This window comes from Hoplias malabaricus, chromosome 1 (genome assembly GCF_029633855.1).
Source record: "Hoplias malabaricus isolate fHopMal1 chromosome 1, fHopMal1.hap1, whole genome shotgun sequence".
Lineage (NCBI taxonomy): Eukaryota > Metazoa > Chordata > Actinopteri > Characiformes > Erythrinidae > Hoplias > Hoplias malabaricus.
The window spans coordinates 10,484,359-10,511,144 of record NC_089800.1 but is presented as its reverse complement, the minus strand read 5'-3'; the positions used below and the strand labels follow the sequence as shown (position 1 = coordinate 10,511,144).

The following is a 26,786-nucleotide window of genomic DNA, read 5'->3' as shown; positions in this document are numbered from 1 at the left end:
AATTGCATTCTGGAGCAGTATCTAATGCTCAATGCCAAGCGTTGACTGGAGAGTTACTACAAAGCCCCCTGGCACTGAGCTGTGGAGCAGAGGATCTATATTCTCTGGAGTGTTGGAGCTCCATCTAAACTCCTCTGGGATGAGCTAGAGTGACAGAACTAATCATTCAACATAAATCATGACCTCACTAATATTTATGCAGCTGAACAGAATCAAATCCTCACAGCAATGTTCACAGCAATCTAGTGGGACATTTCAGAAGTGTCTGAAGGTATTATTCACAGTAATGGCAGAGCATTTGGACTCACGGTAAAGAGCATTTAGGATGTTTCGACTTGCCGAGTTGTAATTTTCTACAGTGTAGACGTTATTAATTGACAGCAGGGTTTGACGGGATATCGAGCAAAGGTTATGTGAGGTGAGCATTGATTAGTGTGAGTCTTTTTTCCCCCCTGGTTGTGAGGTGGGGTAGCTGTGGGCAGAGGGTTAGATTAGATCCGAAACTAGAACACATCAGCATCAGCACATTGATTTCTCACTGATGAGCTTTGTGAAATAAAGGCAGCACTGAGTGGTGCCTGAGAGAATGAAGCCGTACCTGAACTTGCCGCTGTTTGATCTCCTCCACCATAATGTCCAGGCACTTAGTGAAGTCTGTTAGGTCCTGGTTGGCCGTTTCGATCAGCCTGCAGTTCTGCAGCGAGGTGAGGTCAAGGAAAAAGAAGAGAAGGTTAGTTTATACCTGCTTTTTTAAGAGAGAAAAATATATTGACCAATGATAGATACAATTCCAGGTTCGTCTAGAGCTATAGAGCTCTAATTATAGATTGTACAGTTTTAAATGCAAGAAAAAACCTCCTAGAGATCTCCTTGTTGCAGTTATACTATTTACTCTGAGGAAGTAGATATTGAACATTTGCCTTAGGATTTGATGGCGTGTGACCAGATTAGTGAAGTCAGGTACTGAAGGTTAATGATTAGTTCTGGATCACAAACACCACTCTGTCTTGATGACTGACTCTATATAGAGTATGGGATACTTCATTCATTCATTCATTATCTGTAACCCTTATCCAGTTCAGGGTCGCGGTGGGTCCAGAGCCTACCTGGAATCATTGGGCGCAAGGCAGGAATACACCCTGGAGGGGGCACCAGTCCTTCACAGGGCAAAGTATGGGATACTGCTTAACTTTAATAAAACTATACAAAAAAAGAAGGTTAGGATAGAAGACTACGAGTGTAATGCACCTCTGCTTATGTGCTATTATGTTTTTTGATGGTTTTTATTAGCTGTACAAATAAGATTTAGTTTTTTTGGTGTAATATATAACCTCTGTGTCTTTTGTCATTTTATGGCAAGTATTGCGTAGAATTAAAAATGAACATTGTCCATGAAAAAAAATAAAATTAACTTAAAATATTTATAAGCTATGTTTACGATCGCAAATATTGAAATCAAGATCTTTAAATCGTCTAAACCAAAACTCACTAGTAATTTTGGATACAAGATTATCCCCAAGAACAGAACAAAGGTTGCAAACACTAAATAATTTTCAATCGATTTTATTTTTTTGTTGAATAGAATAAAAATTGTCATTTATAAATTATTTGGTGTATATACACGAAAAAGTAATAAAATATCTAATTTACTGTACTTATACTATAGTTGTTTTGTATTCCTCCCTTTCTAGCTATCAGCACAGGCTCCTGTATTGAGCAGTGGTTTAGTTCAACTTATCTTGGGCTCTAACGCCTTTGTACTGGCTACTTGTAGAGATGCATTCTCCGAGCAGACAACAAAGCACTTTTGTAAGTCTCTCTGAATAAGAGCATCTGCTACCCGCCTTAAAAGAAAATGGAACAAGTAGACAACAAATGTAAGCGAAAAGAGAACATTTTTCGGAGCGCATCTGACTACGGAAAGTACTAGAAAGTTTTTCTTCCAACTTAGCCCAAGTGCAGAGTGTGACCTTGCTCTCCCCCGAGCGGCGCTTTCTGCTGTGTGTGTGAACAGTGTGTCTCATTCTCATTGGGGGAGCGGTTTGGAGTGTCAGCGTGGACCGAGGGGAACACTGCCGCTCTGTTCTGCTTGAATAGAAGCCGATCCAGGTGACTTCTCATTCGCGGCAGGTAGCATGCCGGCCCGGCTGAGGAGCGTGTTCCTGTTCCAGTGTGATCTCCCCTTTATCCCCCGCAGAATAGTGCTGGCGCTCCGCCTGCTTTTCTCTTCATTCTCATTCAGATATGCAGCCATGCTCTGTCGCGCCCAAGCTCCCACGAAAGTCTGTCGACAAAATGTAGCTTTGTGGGGCTTTCTCTCACGTCCTGAAAGCCCCTTGCAGCCTGACGCACCATTTCCCTTCAGAGACATGTGCTATTCCCTCTATCACATTTTCTGTGGGACCCGGCGGGGGGACCAACCTGCGCTGGGAAATCTGCATTTCAAACTGCACCAAATCAAACTCATTTGGCAAAAAGAGCAGTGTGTCATTTACAGCTGTGTATCGATTTAATCTGGGAACCAGCAAGAGCTCTGTATCTAATATTGTGGTTTATTTGAATGATATATAATTGGTTTCATTCATTTGAAGAGGGGCATCTGTCAATTACAGGAATGAAGGACTGATGTATGAGATAAGAAAAGAACAGGTAGAAGAAGAAGATACCTTTTCTTTGTAGAAAGCCTTGACACCTGGAGTAATGGAATCAAAATCTCCACTGATGTAGTCTGGTAGAAACCTGTACAGAATGAGTGAAAGAGGGCGAGAGGGAGTGTGTGAGAGAGAAAAGGGTGAGATTGGAAAAGACAGGAGTGAACTATTTTAAAAAAAGGACCATTTGGGCACTCATCAGTTCCTTTATTTAGTGGGAGCTGAATCGTGGGGCCTTGACGGAGGTTGGAGTGGGGGCTTCAACGACATTCTCCCAGTGAAAGGCCTTAAGGGACTGCCAGCCACCAAAGCGATCTGCTCTTCAACGTGACAAAAGCGGCAGACAGCCGTCCTGACACAAGGCGAATTGATACACACACGCTTGTCTACCTTTCACCCCTGAAATATTCACAAACTGCCACAAATGTGTGCCTGAGAAGATCTGTGAGATTTCCACGACAAGATTAGTCTGCGCTCAGCTGGGTTGAATATTTCTTGTGTTCAGATCACGCGATGCCCTCCCCGTCCCCCTTCTCTGAAAGCCGGAAAAGAAGCATGGCTGATAGAGCTGTGCTATCTGGAGGTATTAAAGCATCACCGTTGCGATTTCATGCTTGACTGGCTGCTGTATGTTGCAGTGAAAGGAATGGCAGGCTGTTTAAGAGCGATACGGCACAGGATTACACTGCCACATGAGGCAGCTACAAACCTTCACAAACAAACCTTCACCCCCTCCCAATCCCAGTGAATACCTTCAAAAGGAACCGTTTGGCAGAAACATGGCTGAAGAAACACATGGTTTAAGAGGTGAAGCATCTCATGGTACTGGATTGGAAGTCCTTCACTCACTCACTCATGTTTAGCAGGCTAAACATTCTCTACAAACAGGAGTCATTAGCTGTTAAAGAGCTTTAGAGAGTGATATTTCACATCAATGCCGCTGTGTCCTTGCTAGCTATTCGAAAATCTTTTTCCTTTTTGTTTTTTCCCCTGAGTTTCTCATAGTGTCGGATGCTATATATAAGTAGTTTTATCCATCAAATAGTCATATCCTAAATTCAAATTATAATGCTTATTTCAAACAAATACACAAAAAACCCAAACATGTAGTCCTTTCTGTTTTAATGTACATTCACATTTTCGTGGAGTATCATCACACAAGCTCTGAACTGTGGTCAGTACAATATTTACCAGATCATATTTCCAGAAGAAAAATCACAAGTTCTTTGAAAAAAAAGTACAAATCCTTGGCAACACATCCCAAGTTTAATAAGGTTTACTGTTGACTAGGGCAGCCATGGTAGCAGCTGATATCAAGAACATAATCTTGACCTCCTTTAGCAGTGTATCAGCTTGGAGCATTGAACCATCACAAAAGAACTGTGTTTGCACTGTAGGGAGCACATTGGCAATTTGAAATGGGCTCATATTCCTGGGCTGTTACTTGGTTTTACAGAGCAATCATCAAACCTAATGCCTCCCTGGAGATGGCTGCCCATACCATTATGGGTCCAGCTCCATTTGTAACAGTTGGCATTAGACGCCATGCCTTCGTTAGCTTTCAACAAATATAAACATACCAGAGTGTAGGAGGTGAAAGATGACTGAGCAGAACCATTATTTTGTTCTACTGCATGTTTGTGCACCACTGTTTGATAGCCCTGGACTTAAGAGGCTTCTAACCAGTTGCTCAGACATAATTTCCCTCTGGTTGAAGCTCATGATATGCAGTTTTTTTAAAGAGGTTTTTGAGCAATACAACTTGAATTGCTTTTACTTTTGCCAATGCAGTAGGTCCAGGTTTGTCATATTGCTGCTATCTCTGAAATGGCAGATTTACAAATAAAGGATAAAGCCAACTTAACTGTACAGCATATATTATTCTAATAAGATTTTATCCCAAATATTTCCTCCTGTGGTTGTTCTTTCTTGTTTGACATTATTTACTTAATAAAACTGCAACACACATGTAAACATATATTAAAATCAAAATAACAAACAGGTCGACTGCTGATCAAACTTGTGTAATGTAATCAAATCAGATTACTGAATTATATTTATCAGACTGCTTAATATTTGCTGATACAATACTCTGATGTTTGTAGAGGACTAGTGTAGAGGCAATAAAATTCAATACATCCTTATATCAGACTCATTTATTAGCAGCAAAAAGGATAAACCTTCTTACATCCCGTAAACCACTGCAATGCTGATTTCCCATAAGGTGCTACACTGGTATTGATTCAGAATGGTATAGTTAAGCAACAAGTTGTTACGACGCAGCTGTGGAGTGATAAGACCCTTTTCTCAGAGTGTTGCCCTTCTCATCTCACAGCTGGACCCAGAACCCATAAATAACCTTCAGCTCGGGCAGGTCAGTGGCCACTTTAAAGTGGAGTTAAATGAGACCTTTCCACTTGACATTTTAGCAGCAAATGACACTTCCCTCTGCATCGGAAAGTGAAGCACCAATTGGAGCCCAAAACATGCCTTTCCTCCCATTCAAATTAAAGTGTCACTTAAGGTTAATAGTAACGTGGAGACGGGACGGCCCCTGTAAAAGAACTCAATTGAAGCCGGGGCGGCCTAAATTACGATCTCAGAATGGAGCCGTTCCAAGAGATCGGACCGAAATGAGCCGACCACAACATCTGTCGCTTCTGATGGTTGATGCTTTTTGTCACGGTGCAAAGAGACACGATCAGAGATGGCGCCTTCGGCTCACCTGTTTTTCTTTGTTACCTGCCTGCCAAGGGAGGACGCAGGAGAGCAGCTATCTAGAACGCTGACATTTCAACATATAACTTTTGTGTTTTGGGCTGGTTACGGGGAAATCTATTTCTAGCTGTGCTGAATCTCTTAACCATAGGCCAGCGAAGATACTATATGTCATCCAGAGTTTCTTATAAAATAGAGGGTATTAAGAGTTATTTGTTTCCTCCTTGCTTAAGCAAGAGCCTCTGTTTTTTGAGGGAGCCTTTACACTAGATATTGAAAACACTGTTATCAAGATTTGATAACATTAGGCCATATAAAATGTGATGTCAGTTGCTGATGTTGGATAATTACACCAACAAAACTCCTCAATATAGCGATATGACTATGTTTCTGGATGCTTTTATCCAAATGCATAAAACTACAAATCCACACCACTCAGCGAGGGCTGATATCTTCATCTGGAACACTTAAGAAAAACAGCTCCAGAGATTCTTAATCATCAGAACAGACAATAAAGCTCTGATTGTGTCTCGAGGTTGATGAGAGGCTTCTTCAAAATCAGCGAAGGTCAGTCCAAAAGGGTCAACAACAACAACAACAACAACAACACATCTTATTCAAACAGATATGGTTCTGCTGTTCATATTCGCTCGCATCTGCTGTATGATACTGCAACATGGCAATAAGAAAACATTAAAAATTAATAAGAAGACAGTGTTAAGATACACTAGTTATTATATATCACTCCCCAATTAAAGCTGTATACAAGGTCGACTGTGTTGTGCGATGGATCTGAGGTAATTATAAATTATTCAAGAAACTTTGTGTAAGCCACAAAATCACTACATGCAAAATGCTTTACACTATGGATTTTATCATTTGAGAGCATTTGGAGGAAAGAGAGAGAACAAAGAAGATATACCGTCTCATTAAGGACTGCAATAAAACAATACATTGGATTTCTGACCAGGTCATCTGAGCACAGTCTGAAGGGATATTACCCTGTAATATTTTAATGCTCTCTATTCTCTATTCTCATTTATAGCTTCTCACTTTCTTGGCCGAGTTAATTAACCTAGATAGAAGCCCTCACTTGTCTGCCAACAGAAAGAATCAGATCCAGAGATAGAAGTCTAACTCTCAGGTAGTTTAATTAATGCATCAATCCTTCTTTAATAACACAGTCACTCACTCTGGCATGTCAGTCACGGAGATCACTAAGGGCATTTCTTCCATTAAGCATAAGGAAAACCAAGAACAGATCCAATCAGGAACCAACAGGACCTGTGGTTCTCCACTTGTCTATTTTCAACTAGCTTGAGAGAGAGTTTGCATGATTTGAAGTTACTGCTAACAGAAAAATTGCATATAGAAGAAACGTCAGACTGTTTTAAAGGGTAAAAAGTATTATAAAAAACCACTTGTTCAATGCATGTGCACTTTATTTAGTGCATCTGAAGCCTACCAACCCACGCACTGTGAAACAAGACCACCCAGCACTGAGTAAAACAGAGAAAACGAGAATGGAGAAGAAAGAGAACCAAGCGAAAACACCTAAAAACCAGAGCTTCTGCTCCTCGCTCGGGTCGGGGTGAACAGTGAGTGGCTCATTTGTCATTTTGTTGTGTCATTTGGCATGATGCTGTGTTGTTTCATCTTTCTGGAATTTTGATCAAAGCATGTCACAGATGTTTCATTAAGACCTCAGAACTGCGTTCACTTCTGGTAAAAGTGGTGTAATATCCCTTTCCCATTGAATGTCGGGCACGTTTTTAGCCGGCCGCAGTAGAACAGTGTTTACAGCTTGGCTCCTAAAAAGCTCAGTGCTCTAAAGCTAATCAAAGAGCACGGGGAAAGGTCAGTGCATTAATTACATCTAAGGCAATGTGAGATAATGACAGGATACAGCTTGGCCCGAGAGCGAAAAGCGGTGAAGATTTCCCTCGCCGAATCTCTGAATTTGCACATAATCACTGTGTCCGGCTTTAATTGGGCGAGGGTTAGAGGTCACCTGGTCTCATGAAAAGCTATTTTGCTCTCTGTCACTGTGGGACTTGGGGGAACACATGCAAGTGATGCACCAAACTAATCAACCACTCTCAAATGAATGGAAAACAATAGTCTGTGAAGGGCCTGATTTAAAAGACCAATTAGCAACACAATGCACTTAAGAGAGGTCTGCAACCCACCCACTTGATCTCAGTCATTAGTTTTGTGAGATACAACTGTTTACAGTTCATTTCCTTGTGGTAGATTGGGGTTCGAATCCTAGCTCAGGCAAGAGAACCAAACTACACCAATAAGTCCTTGGGCAAGACTCCTAACGGTACGTGTCACATCTGTAACGTGATGGAATATGTCCACACTCTCACGTCCCTCTCGCTCTTTCTAATGAACTGACCATGCTGTCCTCGCTGTCACATCCCTCTTGCTGTCTCTAGGGAACTGACCACCCAAGTCAACAATCAGTTTGATTGGCATAACTGAGAGAAGCTATTGCAATATTAACTGGATTAGCTTATCTTTGACAAAGTTTCTTGGAAAAACGAAAGTTTACTGAACAATTTTTTTTACATATTGTACACAGATCTGCATAGATTCCTCTGTTGGTTCATTTGATGATATCCTTAGGGCATCTTAAAACTTCGGATGGCCTTTTTAATGACCCATGGCCTTTTTGATGCTATTCGGCTTGGCGCTTCCATTTCACTTTCCTTTCCAAAAGAACAATTCCAATTCCAATAGCAATTCTTTCAAAATGATCCACTTGGAAGCTTCTGTTTACTTTTAGAACCAAACCAGCTCCCAACCCAGCCAGTTCTGGAGAGATGGCGACTGTGCACATGGCTAACTGTCAAGAAAAAGCAGCAAAGGCATGGTTATGACAGCTCTGAGGAACATTTACTGATGATGGAGGCATCAGTGGAATACAAGTTTGACAGGTACAAGTGATTTGATGGATGGTGACACGCACACAGTGAAATTCAGAAATGTGGATTGTTTTGGAGAACATCCTTTGAGGCGTCTTTGGCAGCACTGGAGCGTGCTGATAAGAACGGCATGTTTTTTCCCCACTTTTTTTAGGAGGTTGCTTTAAGCGAACGCAGACGCTAATGTGCTGCACGGATCATTAGGTCCCTTATGAATGCATCTCACACCGCTTTGATTCTCTTAAACACTGTGTGTCCTCTACAAGAACACAGCTGTCTGGCACACTTACTCCATGTTGTTGGGATGTTGTTGCATGTCATACAAAATTCATCAGTTTATTGAAAATGATTGCTGCTTACAGCCTGTTGGTAGAATCACGGGGATGGGTCCTTGTTTTGTAGATATCAAGCTGCTAAATGTTGATTAAAATTTGGGAGTAATATTTACGTAAAATATCTGCACAGAGCAGTGCCACCTGGAGGCAGTGCTGAGTTTAATGCCTTTTCCAAGGGGGCAATCAAGAATTGGAGTGGCACGTTGGCACTGAGTCTCTGGGTCCTGTGTTGAATCAACATTTTGGGTCACCGTTTGTGAAGAATGAACTGGGTGGTGTGTTCTCCCTGTGTCTGTGTGGGTCTCCTCTAGATTTCCTCCAACAGTCAAAACACGCATGTTGTTAGGTGTACTGACTGTGTGAGATTGTCCACAGGTCAGAGTGTGTCAGTGACTGGGTGAGTGTGTGCCCTGTCCAGGGTGTGTTCCTGCTTTGCGACCAAAGATTCCCAGTAGGCTCCAGACCCATCGTGACACTAATCATAATGAAGTGGTCAGTTACAGAAGATGAATGAATGAATGAACAATTAGTCAGTCCTAGGATTTGAACCAACAACCTCTTGATTGCTAGCTCACCCCATTTTAGAAGATATTAAAAACGTGATCAGGAATTTAGAAAATAGAATTGCAATATGCTGTTGTTCTTAACCTCATCAATATCTGTGAATCCATGGACTTTTGTTAACCATGAAACTTAAAAGTCATGTTACTGCAATGGTGGCTAAAAATGATTTGAAAAACCAAATCTGAACCTTGCTATCACATTCTCATTTCTGTAGCTGGGGTTTCAGTCTTATTTCTGGCAAAAAAAGAGCCAGGGGGCATCCAAAGGGAAGAAAACAATTGACAAGAAGGGCGCCAATTTAAAAAAGCGGTGTGGAGATGAATTTGGCCTGTCACTGACTGACACAGGTGATGGATCTGGAGCTGAAGCTACGGGACATGGTGTGGAAGGCCGGATCCTGCAGCAAAACACTGAGAGTCCAGTTTCCTGAGAGCGCTCTAATGTGTGCCATGACACCGGGACCTTGACAGCACCAGATCCATCTCAGCTGCCCAGGGCTCCGACCTTTGGAGCGGTTAATAAAGACAGGAACCCACACTGGTCACTCTTACCGTTCCTGCCGACCGTCCGTGAGCTGGAACAGATGGTTGGCTCCTCCGTCTGCACATGCCCGGATCACAGCTGCAATCACAGACAAAACACGAATGCTCTCAGTGTCTTTAAAGTATGAAGTTTTCTTCCAAAAATGTAATTCATGATACTCCTTCTTACTCCAAATATAGTTAATCAGCCAAGAGATGAGTTGCAAGGCTAATGCTGATCCTAGGTCAAATAGGAGACATGACTTTCCAAACAGTTGCCATTAACACACAGTGACAGCATTCATTCATTCATACTATGTAACCTTTACTTGATTCTGATCAGGGGTATAATAATTGAATAAAAATAATAAATATATATATTTTTAATTATTTTTTTCTTATATATATATATATATATATATATATATATATATATATATATATATATATATATAAGAAAGGGACAGTTTCACACAGTTTCAACCCACCTACTATGACACAGGGAGAACACAACACACTCCTACTCCTCCCAGACAGTGACCCGAGGTGCGGTTTGAACCCGCAACCCCAGGACCCTGGAGCTCACTGTTCTGTTGGTGTTAACACTCCATAGTCCCTGAGATTATGAATATACACCTTGTAGTTGTAGAGCCGTGAAGAGTCATGTAGGGTACATTATTCCAGGAGCAAATTCCAAAGACAACGTCCTGGTTAGAGCAGAGCATTCTCAAACAACGGCCTATAACACAGAGAGGTGCGGCAGAAATGCTTATAGTAGCTGCGTTAAAAGAACACGCAGCAGGGCGGAAATTTCCATCTCAGCAAGTGCCAGCACATGGAAATGAAAACAAATAAGAGTACAGTAGATCAGGAGTGTTCTGACAGTAATGATCCCCTCGCGTCGCTCAGAGGCACCAATCACTTCCGCATGAAGGTCAGCTCGTCCTGTCAGAGTCATCATCACACTGAGGGTCCTGTCTCCTCAAGGTGAATGGCAGTCAAGGCAAATTCATCTCAGAGGGCTCAGTGAGAGTGAAAACGAGCCAGAGGATTATACGAGAGAGGGGAAAACTCTTTAAACCCTCTCAAAATGGCTGTTGTACACTGACGTGTAGCTTGTCTGTCAGAAGCAAGAGCTTTTCAAACTGGCAGATATTTATTGGAATTTTTATTTGTTTTTGGCTGTTAGCTATTAACATGAAGTATTCATGCTGAATTGACATCATAAAAATTGTAAATAGCCAAAATATCAAAGTTACTAAATAATATATTGGCTGATTACATATTTGGTGCAAAAATTGCCTCATTCTGGTTGGAGTTTGCCAGCAACTTCTTTGGCAGAGGTTGTCAAACTGTGGGGCTTGTGAGGAATTTAAGGAAGGGGAGCAAAGGGAACTGAGATTGCAATAAATAAATATATATGCGACACATAAAAAGTCATACATCTTTTTTTATTTTCATATCCTGACACTTCATTATTTTCCACTAATTCTGTAACAGCTGTAACAGAGTCGACATTAGTGTCAGGTGAGAACTGGAGAATTGGACTTTGGGGGTTGGTAGACTCCTGAGAAAAAGCACCCCAGAGCAGGAGCCTGTGTTCTGTTCATATGAACAGAAAAGATAAAAAGATCTTTTAATTTTATGCTGCTTTTCTTTGATGTTATTTTGTAACCTGTTTATAATACACAATAGAACTGGACTAATGAGGTGTTCTGACATGATTGTGTCATAGAGACTATGAATGGTTTACATACTGACAACTCAATTGAGTTTGGGTGGGGGGTAGGGTGTAGGGCCAAGTTCTCAAGTTCTCTTGAAGACCACAAGGTCTTCAAAAGCACAATGAAGTGGTGAAAATGTATTGTCTGGATGTATTGTAGAATCACACTTCAGATCTGGGTTTGTCCCATGCCCAGACAATTTAGACTGTGCCCACTCTAAAATGCGGTGGAGGAGGGATAATGGTCTGGGGCTGTGTTTTAAGGTGCTACAGGACAAAAACTCCATATTATCTCTTCTGGGCTTCTGGGCTTACATAGAAAGAGCTTGTGTCTTGGTGATCCAAATGAATTCATGAATATGTGCTCCAGTTCATAAAACATGTAGCAGTAAACAGCTCCAGCTTCAGGGGTCTAGAGTGGGTTAAAGGGTCAAAAACGCATCTTTCGCATATGAAAAAAAAGAGAAATGTTTGATGTATAAAAACAATCAAAGATGTTTTGAAGTTGGATGAACACAAGCTCAGAGAAAGTTATGTATGTATTTATTTATTTAGTCATCCAGCTGAACTAAACACCACCGGTGAGGGATTTTCTCTCCAGACGAAAGCAGATGCTGGGGAACATGGGTTTTCAGACCGTGTTTTTTTTTTTCCTGGGAATACATTAGCCACGTTAAACAAGGTGTTTTGAGAATAAAGTTGTTCCTTTGAAGTGTTTTTGAAGTTACCTTTCTTCATCGCTGGGACACGGGGAATGGAATTTTTAAGCCTTCTATTGAATTCAATTTGGACGCCGCATTCAAAGCGCAAAAGGCATTTCACCGATTTCTCTCGTGTCATTTGAATGAAAAGCAGGGCCCTGCGCTTTCACGGACGGAGGAGAGGGGAAAAAAAGAAAGAAAGTGATTTGGGTGGAAAAGGCGCAGGTGACAGCGAGGGGCGATCATTACGCTCATGTCAAGACAAACGTAATCTCAGCTAAGCTCGCTGAAGGGCTGACGACAGCGCCGCTGAATTTCATCATATTCACACCACTTTACATCAACATTTCTGAGCCCAGGGGGCTTTCTGTCAGTGTGTTAGCCTCACTGGAGAAGGGAAATAGTCGAATACGGTCAATGAAATGGGACAGCATTGAAAAAAAAAGGTGATCTCAGGCTCTCACTATTGAGCAATTTTAAGTAATTTTTAGATTTTTGGGGTGGATGTGAATAATAGAAATATATGATTAAAGTGTAATTCAGTTCATTTAAGGCTGATCAGTATGTAGCACTTCTCAGAAGTGGTGCTGTCACAAAGCAGCTTTTCAGAGAGTTTTATAAGACCAAATGTTAAAAGAGAATGTAACCAAAAAATAAGAAACCCCAAAAAAACGTATGTGTTTATCAGGCTATATTTTTCTGTAAGACAGGAGCTGGAGAATTATAATCATGCATCTGCCGACCAATCACTGTCCATTCATCAAAACAGAAAATGTTTAATCTGTAATCATGTTTAATCAAGTAATTGTGACAGACCTAAAATAAACAGGTAAAATAGGAACAGAAAAATTGTTCAATAATTAATAATATATTTAGTCTTCAGCATCAGACCCGAATTCAAAACAGTTCTACATTTAGCCTAAGAGAAATCAGACTCTAACGTATTTGTGCAGGCACTTCAGTCACTTTGGACAGCTCAACACGCTTGGAGGAGAACACTAACTGATTGGCCACCTAGTGGTTTACCTATCATTCTTATATACCATCTGAAATAGGCACAAAAGCAATTCAAAGTGCTTTACAGAAGAAACACTTAAATTAAAAGCAAGAAAAAAAAAACAATTAAAAAATAGCAGTGGATTACATTGCTTCCCTCCACACCACAGACTAGGGGTCAGTTCTTAGCTACAACAGGATCTACAAGCTACACTAATAAGAGTCCTTGGGCAAGATGCCTAACACCGCATTCACATAAACCTCTAACAAGATTAACAAGTTGTTCTGGAACATCTGCCAAATGTGGACTGGAAACTGTTTTCAAAGTCTGAAAGGGAAGATCTCTTTTCTGGATGTTAAAAGAATGATGATGAGATTGTAGACTCATATCTTAGATCTAAATTTAAGGTGGCAAGAATAATAAGATACGCATTATTTTGTACTGTGTGGAAATTCAAGAGAACTGTCAACTTGTGAGATACACACAGGCACAAACAACCTCCTCTTTGTGTCTATTATTTTCCTCGCAGCGCCGACATGTCTCCTATTGAAAAAGGCTCTTCTCTTTCTGCTCCTGAAAAATTAACGCGGCAGCTACAGTGCACTTTGCTGCTGCCTTTGGGCTTGTCTCCCTCTGTCTTTTTAAGAGTGACTGAGAGATGCCTAGAGTTTCTCCACACGCTGAACAGACTGAGGGATCTCTCACAGAGCGTCTAGACAAGAAGAGACAGATTAAAAATGCATTAAGATGGATCCTGAAGTAAACTCAAGGTTCTGCCATTCAGGACCCAACGTCCGGTTCTGCTTGCTGGACTGACACTTTAAAATCTTTATTTTTGCTTGGATTGTCTTAACAGTTGCAGAGGCAAAAAAGCATCTGTTTCTGTGTCCAATCTTCTCCTTGAATTTAAGGCTATATTTTAAGGGATGGGTGGCACGGTGGTGCAGCAAGTAGTGTCACAGTCACACAGCTACAACGATCTGGAGGTTGTAGGTTCGAGTTTGGTGTGTTCTCCCTGTGTCTGCGTGGGTTTCCTCTGGGTGCTCCGGTTTCCGCTCACGCTCCAAAAACACAAGTTGGTAGGTGGATTGGCGACTCAAAAGTGTCTGTAGGTGTGAGTGAATGTGTGAGTGTGTGTTGCCCTGTGAAGGACTGGCGCCCCCTCCAGGGTGTATTCCTGCCTTGCGCCCAATGATTCCAGGTAGGCCTCGAACCCACCGTGTAAATACTATCGACCAATAACGGTAGCTCTACAGTCAGACCGTCCAATCAGAAGATTTTAGGCTACTTTACCACTCCCCCTTCTCACTCAAGCGAACCAATCGGAGTAGGGGAGGGCGGGACTAGTTTGTGAACAAAACGCTTCTCAAAGTTCTATGTAAGCTCTAGAAAAACAAAATCCCGGACGTTTGTGAAATTCCGCCCGGACATTTTTTTAAGTCTAAAAAAGAGGACATGTCCGGGGAATAGAGTGAAATTAATGAATTTTAAAGGATGGTTTCCCAGACAGGGATTAAGCTAGTCTTGGACTACACAGCTTTTTGAATTATGATGTTCCATTGAAAGGAGGATCTAGTCTGGGAACCAGCTTTAAATATCAGGAATGTAAATACTTGTTACTATTTAAAAGTTTAGTCCCTTGCCATTTTTGTAGCTTAATGCATTAAAATAACTTAGAGTGTGGCTTTAAATATTGTAAATTATTCACCAAAATGCTTTAGTCAGTACATTTATCATGTATTCAAACAGATATGAAAGTCTGATGCATTCTGGATTTTCACTTTATTAAAACAAAAATCTTGAAAACTTCTACAAAGCCGTTATGTATTTACAGCTTCCTAGAGTCCTAGAGTTCGTTATGTGAATGTGAGAGCTGTAAATTTGGGAACTTGGGACCAGAAGGTTGCTGATTCAAGACCTCAGGCTGTGAGGAAAAAATTGGTGTGGAAGGAGTGAAGGAATAGAACTTACTGCTCCTTTAACACCATCCGTGCCAAGGCACCTAACCCCCCGCCCAACTCACACGATGCTGCGCCTGGCTGCCGCTCCAGGTGTTGGTGTGATCGTGTGCTATAACTCGCTATGGTGTGTGTTCACTGCTGTGGACGGGTAAAACGTGGAATCTCTGAAACAGAATCAGCTGATTTTATCACAGGGAACCGATCCCAAACTTTTGAATGGACATGCTGGATATTCTAAACACCAACCAGGCTTCATACAGCTGAGCTAACTTTTCAAAAACTATTCACAGATGGAAAAAAACACAATCCCAGTGAGACACTAGAAGTCGGAGTCTGCGAATAGCTCGCCATTCTCAGGCTCTGCCAGTGGTTCCATTACCCACATGTTGTCAGAAGTAAAGTTGAGAGGAGAATCAAAGAGAAGTGCACCTATATAAAGATCTGATCAGAAGAAACGGCTCCCGCAGAGACCTCTCGGAACGGAAAACATGATGCCACTCGCTCCAGCATCGAACACCTGCTGAGAAAACTACTCGCACACACTCATCTGAATGCAAATGACTCATTAATTTTGGCACCATGCAAATTATAGCAAGACTACACTACCTGTAATTGTAGAGCTGGTAAGAGCACAGTGTGAAACTGGAAGAATGTGTTAAGCAGGCGTTCTCGTACAAAGGGAAGATGACGATTACTTCGAATTTACACCTCTAAAAATAGACTGAATGTTTAAGCGTACACAGAGACTTTCCTTATTGTGAGAAGAACACTTTTGGCCAAAGAGAGAACTTACTGATCACTTATCAGAGTTTTCAGTGCTGAGAATATTTATTTATTTATTTATTTATTTATTTATATATTAAATATCTGATTTACACCATTTTTCTTCATATTGCAAACAGCCAATCAGCCAACACCTGTTTGGAGTATGTAGCTTGCTTCTTTAGTTCTGCTCTAGAGCTACAAATATAATGTGTCTGATGCTAACTGCAAGGTAAAATCATCACACCCTTGACTCGTCATCTATAAAATATTCTCAGATTTTATAACTTATAATGCTGAGCTACCAGGCTGGTGTAATTTTGGCCAACAGGACCCCCCATAGTGGCTAGTGGATGATTGGATGGAAATTGATTGGCCAGAGGAGTCCCGGTGCGTGCACGTTCATGCTGCGCAAATTAAAACAAATCAGAATAGAATCAACGCTGTCTCTGTGCTCCAAGTCTGTAGAAATTACTGTAGCAGTGATGCACCTGTTGGAGGCACTGTTTTTTTTCTGAGGGCGCATGGGGGATCTAACTAGAGGAACAACAAATATGGTTGATTTGTTAATTAGTTATTCTTATTTATATTTTGTCCAAAATTAATTACCAACAAAATAAACATTGAGGTATTTTGTCTTTGTTTGATTATGTTTATTGCATATCAAACACACACACAATATCAGTGACACATAACACTATAAACAGAAATTCAAATTCGGGGTACTTTGGAAAGGCATTAAAGATATTTTTATCTTTAATGCCTTTCCAAAGTACCCCAAATTTGAATTTATTCAAATTTACATTTTTATAAAAGTGGACATAATAATTGTTTAAAAAACAAGTTGGGTGTTTTTCAAATAAATATAATAAATATGACTGTCTTGTTGCTTTCACTCTGTTTTTATTCTTATTTTCAATGTCTTCTACCATTTCTTTTCTGGCTATGACACGTTGTGATCTGTCATAAGTCATATGTGACCTTAAAGTTAACCCTAGCCTAGTACAAGCCTCTGTGACTTACACTCTAAAAAGAGAATAGTTGATCCAACTTAATTGAATTGCTTCAATTGGTAACAAGTAATTCAATTAAGTTTATCCAACTTAATTTTTTAAGTTCAACCTTCAAAAACTTAAAAAATTAAGTTGGATAAACTTAATTGAATTACTTGTTACCAATTGAAGCAATTCAATTAAGTTGGTTCTTTTTAGAGTGTAGCAACATTAGCCTCGTACCTCCAGTGCAATCCTAAAGGAACAAACTTCCATCATCAGGGCTGAGCAGAAAGTGATGTACATTTGATTCCTTTAAGGAGGCATTACTTGAGCAGTTTGGACAGGATGGCAGTATTTAAAAAGGACTTCAGTATCTGAGGTGATGTCTGAGGTGATTCATTGCACTGCTTTCTGAAACATCTGAGGACACAGGAGACGTAAATTACAAGGATTCCAGCGTCGCCTCCAGCTCAGAGCAGGATAGATAACCTTGTAAATAAACATTTCATAATCGGGCGAGGGACTTTTACTCTGGGCGTCAGAAAGCCTGGGCAGTCTGGGCCAGAGTTTTATGACCAGGGTATTGATAAGGTAGGACTTTGCTCTCTATGATTTAACACACACTGCTGGGGAAACGAAGCCAGGACCGTGGCCTTTTTTAAATCACCAGGCGTCCAGCAGACAAAGTGCAAAATGAAAAGTTAATTACCCTCGATAAAGGTTAGTTGACTACTGCTCCCAGGCTGGAGGAGTTCTACAGTGGAAATAGCAGTTCTGCTTGGAGGGGTCCAGGATTTTACTGTGGACCACAGTGGTGCTTGACCCTTGTGAATGAAAACACATGGTCTGTCACTTCAAGTAACCAGCCTGGTCCTAAATTTGAAAGCAGGGAGTCGAGTGTAGCTGACATCCTCCTGAGATTCATAGTGAGGCAACATTTGCAAAAGAAAAAAAAAATCATGCTCAGGGGGAAACGTGCAATTAAAATGTTTCAAACTACCACAAAAACAGAGGTGGGCTACATGATGGTAGTTTGCATAATTGTCTATTTGTAATTGACACTGTAGAAGAGAAGAATAACATCACGGGGGAGAAAAAAACCCTAAATATGTTTAAAACTACAAATGAACTTTCTTCTGTTTATCATTTTTTTCAAACTTTGTCCTTGAAATAGGCCATCACTTCTCAAAATAACTTCACCGTTAAATACTAGAATATCAAATTTAATCAAAAGACTTATGAGAAGTGGAATTGCTAGCTCTACGTCCTCACCTCCTCCTTTATCCGTGATTGGGACCAGCAAAGTGACATTAAAAGGGACACACTGGCAGAGTTACTTAGGGCTTTTAAAATATATTTATATTTATTCATGTATTTTTATTATTATTACTATTATAGTGCGGCACGGTGGTGCAGCAGGTAGTGTCGCAGTCACACAGCTTCATGGACCTGGAGGTTGTGGGTTCGTCTCTGGGTGACTGTCTGTGAGGAGTTTGTTGTGTTCTCCCTGTGTCTGCGTGGGTTTCCTCCGGGTGACTGTCTGTGAGGAGTGTGGTGTGTTCTCCCTGTGTCTGCGTGGGTTTCCTACGGGTGCTGCGGTTTCCTCCCATGGTCCAAAGACACACGTTGGTAGGGGGATTGGCGACTCAAAAGTGTCCGTAGGTGTGAGTGTGTGTGTTGCCCTGTGAAGGACTGGCACCTCCTCCAGGGTGTGTTCCTGCCTTGCACCCAATGATTCCAGGTAGGCTCTGGACCCACCACAACCCTAAACTAGATAATGAGTGAATGAATGAATTATTACTGTTATTTATTTATTTATTTTGTTAAGTTTTCTTAAATTTGGTTCAGTTTCAACACGTTGTGCTGGCTCACAGAAAGAGTAGGTCATCTGACTGAGACTGTGTGATGAATGCAGTGATATTGTGTCACACTGACGATACATTTACATCACGCTGTGTAAGCCAGGGCTGGGTCATTGGCGGCTTTGGGCATGTGTGGTTCATCTGCAGTTTGGACACGGTGTGAAGAGGTTGTAGGTCTCCTCTCTGCTCTGACTGCAGCTACTGAGAGACTGACCGCCGGTGAGTGTTTTGGGACGGGGGAGGGCTCACGGCAGCACCCGCCGCTCATTGAGGACAGTAAATGCAGAGCGATGTGTGCTGTCACATACAAGTCTCCAATAACACCAGAAAAAGTCGCTAGATTTGTCGCTAGTCGCTTTTTTGATTAGTGAGTCACTAAGTTGTCAACACTGTTCAAACTTCTGAAAAACTAAGAACAGTCATACATGTTATGTGTTCTTAAAAGGTCCTGAGGTATCGTCCCTACACAAACACAGGGTCGCAGCTTAACACACTTGGAGGAGAACACCAAGTGCCACTGCCAGAAGCTAAAGGATGGCCACGATAGTTAGCATTCAGCTGCAACTTAGGGAAAGATGGATCTACCCACCCAGAGAGAGGGCATTTATGAGTCTTCAGACTCCCTAACATGGCTGGATGTTGTGTCTAGACCACCATTTACTGAAGATACAGCACCACTTCTGAGGCCTAGAATGGTTTCTTTACCATGTAAATGTTACACATTTTTCTGCATTCGCTACAGGCCTCCAGAACTTACTCTTCATTTTTAATTTGATGTCTTAATTAATCTCGACGCACTGATTCCAGCTATGCTAATGCAAAGCAGCTAATCCCCAGCTGACCGGTGTCGAGGTGGAAGTGGACCGAGTCCAAGAGCAGCGTCTCTGTATGAAACGAGCGGCTTTGATCATGGAGCTCAAGTGAGGGGGCGCTGGCGGACACACTGCCCCAGGGGGGTTCACTTCTGAGGCTTTGAGGAAGGGCGTGGAGCCTCCTGTTCATCTCCCTTCAGGACCAACATCTGGAAGTCTGCTCTCTGTTCCCAGCCTCACACGCACCTCACACACCTACATCAATATACACATCTAATGCACACTTACACACCTCACATCTGCCTCTTTGGCTAACACACACACACACCTCTCACACCTACATTAATACCCATATCTAACACACACACACACACACACACAAACAAAGCTGCACCTCTTACAAACAGCAAGTCAAATGCCTCTGAAACTCATCTCAGTGCTCCTACCTTTACTCCACAGCACGTGGAAGTAGCGCTCCTCCAGAGGCTGGTTGAGAATCACCAGGCAGATCTTCTGCTTTCCTAAAATAACACAAAAAACAAAGCATTGTTTTGGGTAAAGGATAACTCTCTGTTACTGAAAAACAACCAGCCAAAAGGGTGGAGACTGATGACACAAAGAACCACCTTCGTTTAATTAACACTGTAAAAGGTTATTAATCCAGTGATCAGTGAGTCTCCTAGGACTCAAGACTCTCAAGGTTGGGGCGGGTGCTACCTTCTTTCTCCAAGACCCATTGGTTTTATTCAAACTCCAGCTGCAGCTTAATGCACCAGAAGAAAACGCATACTACCCAGATCTGTCACATAAGCTGAACGCCACGTGTTAGCTAGCACTGTGAGCAGTGAGATGAGAGTGGGCCATCCAAAACACCCCAAGAGCGAGGCCAGTCGTGCTCCCCGGGACTCTCCGCCACAGACGCTGGATTGAGCAACGTTTAGACAGCTAACGGTAGTTGTGGCTGGTCTCTATCCTGTATCGTCATACACCTAGAAACTTTTTCTCCTTTAATCAAGCTTCACTTAGAAAAACACCTACTGTTTCCAAAATGAGCATCTTTATTTTGCATGTGGAGGCAAACCGTTGCTCAACATCTGCATTCAGCATTTCAGTCACACATTCGGTGTTGGGTGGGAATTTGTTAACAGTAAATGTGCAAATCTGTTGCCATGCGTTTCTTCCCACACGTCTGGATGCGTTTTCTCTGATAGAAATAAGGGAATTATCAATTAAAATGGAGCAAAATTTCCATACAGCCAATTAGTCGAGGAGTCGCTGTTCATTAAGATACAACACATTTGCAATTCAACGTAAACAATTTGGAATAAATAGGACATGAAATACAATCTCCCATTCAGTACAGCGCTCGGTTTAAATAAACCCCAGCAATGGTTTTACAGTCATTAATATGTATTGAGTAAGAAAAGATCTAAGCTGACTTAGTGTTCGTCTAATTGCAGAGTCTTTCAAGGATCAACTGCCGCGATCAATATTTCATATTCTGCCCTAATTAACCTACCCACTTTCTGTTCTGAAAGATGTTGGTAAAGCCTCGTCTCAGGGCCGTTTTCATGCACGTGTGACTGCTGGAGTACAGATAAATCCAGTGTAAACATTCTTGGGCTGTGAAAGCGGGGGGGGGGAAGTAATTCTCCTGGCTGTATTGACAGCAGATAACAGTGATTTACTAGATGGCTCAGCTCACAAATAACTGCCTACCTGCAGAACAAAGCATGAAGTACATCTTATAGCTTCCATATCATCAGCTCCAGCCTCTCAACACCATCCCCCTTGCTCTATTTTTCCTCCCTCCCTCTCTCTCTCTCTCTCTCTCTCTCTCAAAGTGACAGACCCCATCTGCTGCCTCTTTGTACTATATTTAAAAGGTTTTAGTTTAAAGATTATCAGGGGGAGTTAATGGTTTCAAAGGTAGGTCGTTTTCAGTGCATTCAGTGTTCATCTTGTTAGTTATTTGTAGTCCCGGCTCCTCTTCTGGGAGTCTATTATTAACCATGTTTTGTTTAAACTATTGCCTATGATCACACAACACAACCGAAGAAGTCCATACAACTAATGTGAGTGCACCTCCCTGTGTATCTCATCCAAAACAAACTTGTCAATATTCAAACTAACACAACAAATATAAAAAAATATCAGCTCAAATCCTCCCATTTCTCCCTATTATTATGCATTATTAACAGGATTACAAAATAAAAGCACATGGGATGCATCTGCAACCCATACTCCACGATGCTCCATTTCTTACCTGAAGCTAATACTGACTCTTCATTATAAAAATAATAAAAAAACAACAACAAAATGTCAGCGTATATTTCCCCCTCTTCCTTGTAATCTCACAACCCTGCAATTTCTTCACACCCCAGTAGGCGGGCACACCTCTCAGTTTGAACACCTCTGGTCTATATGAATAGACCCCCCCCCCCCCCCAGGGCACATGGTAAGTGTCAGGTCACTTGTGAATTAAACACTACAGAGAGTGTGAGAGTGTGCTGGGTGGGTGGGGGTCGTTGCCTCATGTTTGCCTGTGTGGACTGGCTGTGTGAAATTGTCCACAGGTATGAGTGTGTGTGTGTGTGTGTGTGTGAGAGTGACTGGGTGAGTGTGTGTTATAGTTTGCCTTGGCTGCCGTTGTTAAACAACAGTTTTTAGGTCACGGATAGAAAGGTGACTCCTCCGTGTGAGGTTTTGTTTTATTTATTACAATAGTTTTACAACATGTTTCAATACTTTCTTGCCTCTATTCCTCCTTCTGTTTGGAAACGGAGCACCTGAAAGTCCTGGTATCATTATTCAGCCTTCAGCACATGCCGAGGTGCGATGCTGTCCTTTGGGTGATGCATTGCATTATACTTTTAAATGAATTTTCATGTACATTTGAATTCCAGGCTATGAGAAATAATCCTGATGCCGTAACACAACAGATGGTTGAAAAAAAGTCAAAGGAATATCTGAAAGTGCAAATCTTTTGTTTAATACATTTTTAGATTTCCTTAGTGCACACATTTGTAAGAGGTGGTCTATGTCACTTTGCCTGGCTTTGTATTCTGACCCAGAGGATGTTACTAGAGAATTTAAGAAAATGCACCATTTGGCCAAATGTTTCTGGACACCTCTTTATGTATTTCATATCAAATTAACGTATTAATAACGAAGTTGTCCCTCTTTGCTGCAGTAAGAGCCTCTCAAACACTTCAAGCATGGTGTTTGGGACACAGCTGTGAGGATTTGATGGCACTCGACCACATAAGCATTAGTGAGGTACTGATATTAAAATATTGGTCCAGGATCTCAGCATTGCAACTCAGTTCACGGATGGTGGGGTTTATCCACCTCGTGGCATTGAGCATGGTGCTCTTAGGCTCATGTGCAGCTGCTCCATGGCTGTACAAGTTGTGTGTGAACAATTGAACCAATGGGTGGACCTTAAAGCAGCATTATATACATCAGGGAAGTCACATACTGATCTATCGCCACTCCAACTCACCCTAAATGTGCTGAATTGTGTTCTGTTGCTCCACAGGATACAGTTCCACTGCTCCACAGCCTAAAGCTGGAGGGCTTTAAACCCCTCTAGCCAACACTTGGGATTGGGCATGGTTACCTTAGGCCGAACCCATTTAATTTAAAGCAACACTAGGTAGTGTTTTGACTTGAAAATTACATCTTCAAAATCATAATGATGCTCCACTGAGCTGTAATGGGGAGAATGGTGCCTCTGTCGTTGCTATCCTGGGCTCAGCACTGCAGAAACTCCACTGTGTAAACAGGATCCCCCACACCCACTTCCCCTTAATATCAGGGTTAGGGTTAGGAGAGTGCTGTAAAAGTCAGTTGTACTCTGCAATTGTCGGGGGAGCCTAGGAGCACAGAATTTGATCTAGTATTGCTTTAATGTTTGACTGTGGAGATTATACAAGTGGAGTGTGCACAACAGAACACTCAATTCAATAAATTCTTGAATTTCCAACATGAAAAAACGTGACAAATAAACAAACAAATAAAAATGTATTTGATGCAAAGACCACTGTAGCACTGTCTGGATGCTACAGTAGCCACTCAGATTTAAAACAGTACCTGGAGATAAGAGGCAGTCTAGCGGTGTGAATTCTTCCTCCATGACCCTGAGTTCAATAGCTGAAAAGACAAAGGAGAGAACACTCTCAGCTTTAGAAACCATCTTCAGACACACTGTGGTTTGAAAAGATAGATAAAAGAAGCCTTGCTTGTTTCATAATTGTGTTCATGGTTTGTCTAAGACCTTATTATTAAAATGCAAGGCAGTATTCAACAGCTGTTTCATTATATAATATTCAGACAATATTACGATCGAATATTTTCATCTTTGCTCATTCAAACGAGTATCTTCAGTGTTTACAAGAACATCAAAAGTCACATTTCAGTCATAAATCATTATTACTGACGTTTTTAGACGAGAAGCAAATCATAGAACTGGCTTGTAACTGCAACATGAGGGGCGCTATTTCTCACATACTTCACTCATGTTTAGGAACTGATCCACAAGGGTTTCTGGAGGGATCAGGCCAATCTGCAACCCTGAAGGGATTAGCGGCAGGCTACATGGGTAAACAGCATCTTTTCAATCATCCACCCATTCATTATCTGTAAGCGCTTATCCAATTCAGGGTCACTACCTGGAATCATTGGGCGCAAGGCGGGAATACACCCTGGAGGGGGCGCCAGTCCTTCACAGGGCAACACACACACACACATTCACTCACACCTACAGACACTTTTGAGTCACCAATCCCCCTACCAACGTGTGTTTTTGGACTGTGGGAGGAAACTGAAGCACCAGGAGGAAACCCACGCAGACACAGGGAGAACACACCATACTCCTCACAGTCACCCGGAGGAAACACATGCAGACACAGGGAGAACACACCATACTCCTCACAGTCACCCGGAGGAAACCCATGCAGACACAGGGAGAACACAACATACTCCTCACAGACAGTCACCAGGAGGAAACCCATGCAGACACAGGGAGAACACACCATACTCCTCACAGTCACCCGGAGGAAACACATGCAGACACAGGGAGAACACACCATACTCCTCACAGTCACCCGGAGGAAACCCATGCAGACACAGGGAGAACACAACATACTCCTGACAGACAGTTACCAGGAGGAAACCCATGCAGACACAGGGAGAACACAACATACTCCTCACAGACAGTCACCCGGAGGAAACCCACACAGACACAGGGAGAACACACCACACTCCTCACAGACAGTCACCTGGAGGAAACCCACACAGACACAGGGAGAACACACCAACTCCTCACAGATACTCACCCGGAAGAAACCCACGCACAGTCCCTGGAGCTGTGTGACTGCGACACCACCGTGCCGCCCTCTTTTCAATCATTGTCTTTCATTTTGGTGAACTGTCCCTTTACCAGTATAATGTACAGAGCCTGTACAGAGATGACCCCAGTCTAATAGTCTCAGACTTAGCCTCCTGGTTCTTCTACGGCTCCTGTGCTCTTTTCTTCTATGCTCTGTAGTGTTATATGTTGTTCTCCATTGTGCCGTATTCAAGATTGACCGTAAGTGGATTCCGAATAAATTTCTATCAATCGGTTTTAAAGGCCTGCCTTGGCAATAACATTTGAATCCTTTAAATGTACTGAATTGGGAGCTGTATTTTTGCCTAATGGTCTAACATTGTCCACTCCACAGTTCTCTATAAATTGAGTGACCTGTCTCATAATGACCACAGAGAAAGGGCTCCCACAGAGCCACGTTCACTTGAATTTAAAAGCTAAATGAGCTGAACTCTACTAAAGACAGTTGGCCCCTGTGGGAGCTGACGTAAAGCTGCCGATTTCTTTCCTGTTCAGGGTCAATCACATGTTTTAAAGAAGTGAACCTAGCGACTGAAAAAGTCATTTGTTCTTAAAGCAGAGACAAAAGGGGGACTGTAACCGAACGAGAAACTTTCCTTTAAAACTGCGAGACTCTGACTGTGTACAGAGGTCCACACTCCACATGTTCAGCGGCAGCTCTCTGACACAAGCCTTGTCTCTGATTAGCTCCACACAGCTTCAAACGTGGCTCAGCCTTCTTTTCATTCAGTGACACATTTTCCTTTTTCAAAGCACTGCTTTAGAAAATGTTCTGTGAGATGAAAATGTCTGGAAGCCAGCCTCTTCTTTCACTGGAATTAAACATATTTTTGCTATTTAATAAGCCCTAACAATGGGAAAGTTTCTTATAATCATTATAATCGGACTTAATCATGACTTAGTGTGTCATTTTAATGATATACTCTCTCGTGTTAATGACTTTGCATATCATAATAATTACTTACTTTTTTTTGTCTCATTGTTATAGTTTAAAGGAACACCGTGTGATATTTTTACTTTAAAATTAAAGCTTTAAATCGATGTGAGGCTCCACTCAGCTGTAATAGGATGAATAGAGCCTCTGACTTTGCTATTCTGTGCTCAGCTCTACAGAAACTGTACTATGTGACTTTGAGGTAGGTAAGCAGCCACACCCTGGCTATTGATTTCATTCATTCATTCATTATCTGTAACCCTTTTCCAGTTCAGGGTCGCGGTGGGTCCACAGCCTACCTGGAATCATTGGGCGCAAGGCAGGAATACACCCTGGAGGGGGCACCAGTCCTTCACAGGGCAACACACACACACCTACCAACCTACCAACGTGTGTTTTTGGACTGTAGGAAGAAACCGGAGCACCCAGAGGAAACCCACGCAGACACAGGGAGAACACACCACACTCCTCACAGACAGTCACCCGGAGGAAACCCACGCAGACACAGAGAGAACACACCACGCTCCTCACAGACAGTCACCCGGAGGAAACCCACGCAGACACAGGGAGAACACACCACACTCCTCACAGACAGTCACCCGGAGGAAACCCACGCAGACACAGAGAGAACACACCACACTCCTCACAGACAGTCACCCGGAGGAAACCCACACAGACACAGGGAGAACACACCACACTCCTCACAGACAGTCACCCAGAGCGGGACTCCAACCCACAACCTCCAGGACCCTGGAGCTGTGTGAATGCGACACCTACCTGCTGCACCACCATGCCGCCCTGCCATTGATTTCAGTACAGTGCTAAAAAAAGTCATTATTTTGACATAGGATCTCATGATGACATCATAAAAACATTATTCATTCCTTCATTCATCTTCTGTAAGCACACTCGCGCTCATGGAACAATC

General features: G+C 42.1%; 1 protein-coding gene across 3 annotated transcripts in view; it reads right to left on the bottom strand.

Annotated features, from left to right (window-relative positions):
* Window positions 1-26,786, bottom strand: part of tpk1 (thiamin pyrophosphokinase 1) — a 76,526-nt gene that overhangs the window by 46,065 nt on the left and 3,675 nt on the right. For all 3 annotated transcript variants that reach the window (XM_066678013.1, XM_066678015.1, XM_066678014.1), the window contains exons 2-6: window positions 23,628-23,687; window positions 19,979-20,053; window positions 9,750-9,819; window positions 2,667-2,739; window positions 599-694 (exon numbers count right to left, since the gene is read on the bottom strand). In XM_066678013.1, the coding sequence (XP_066534110.1) occupies window positions 599-694; window positions 2,667-2,739; window positions 9,750-9,819; window positions 19,979-20,053; window positions 23,628-23,670 (357 nt within the window). In that variant the 5' untranslated portion in view covers window positions 23,671-23,687. The remainder of the gene's footprint in view (window positions 1-598; window positions 695-2,666; window positions 2,740-9,749; window positions 9,820-19,978; window positions 20,054-23,627; window positions 23,688-26,786) is intronic.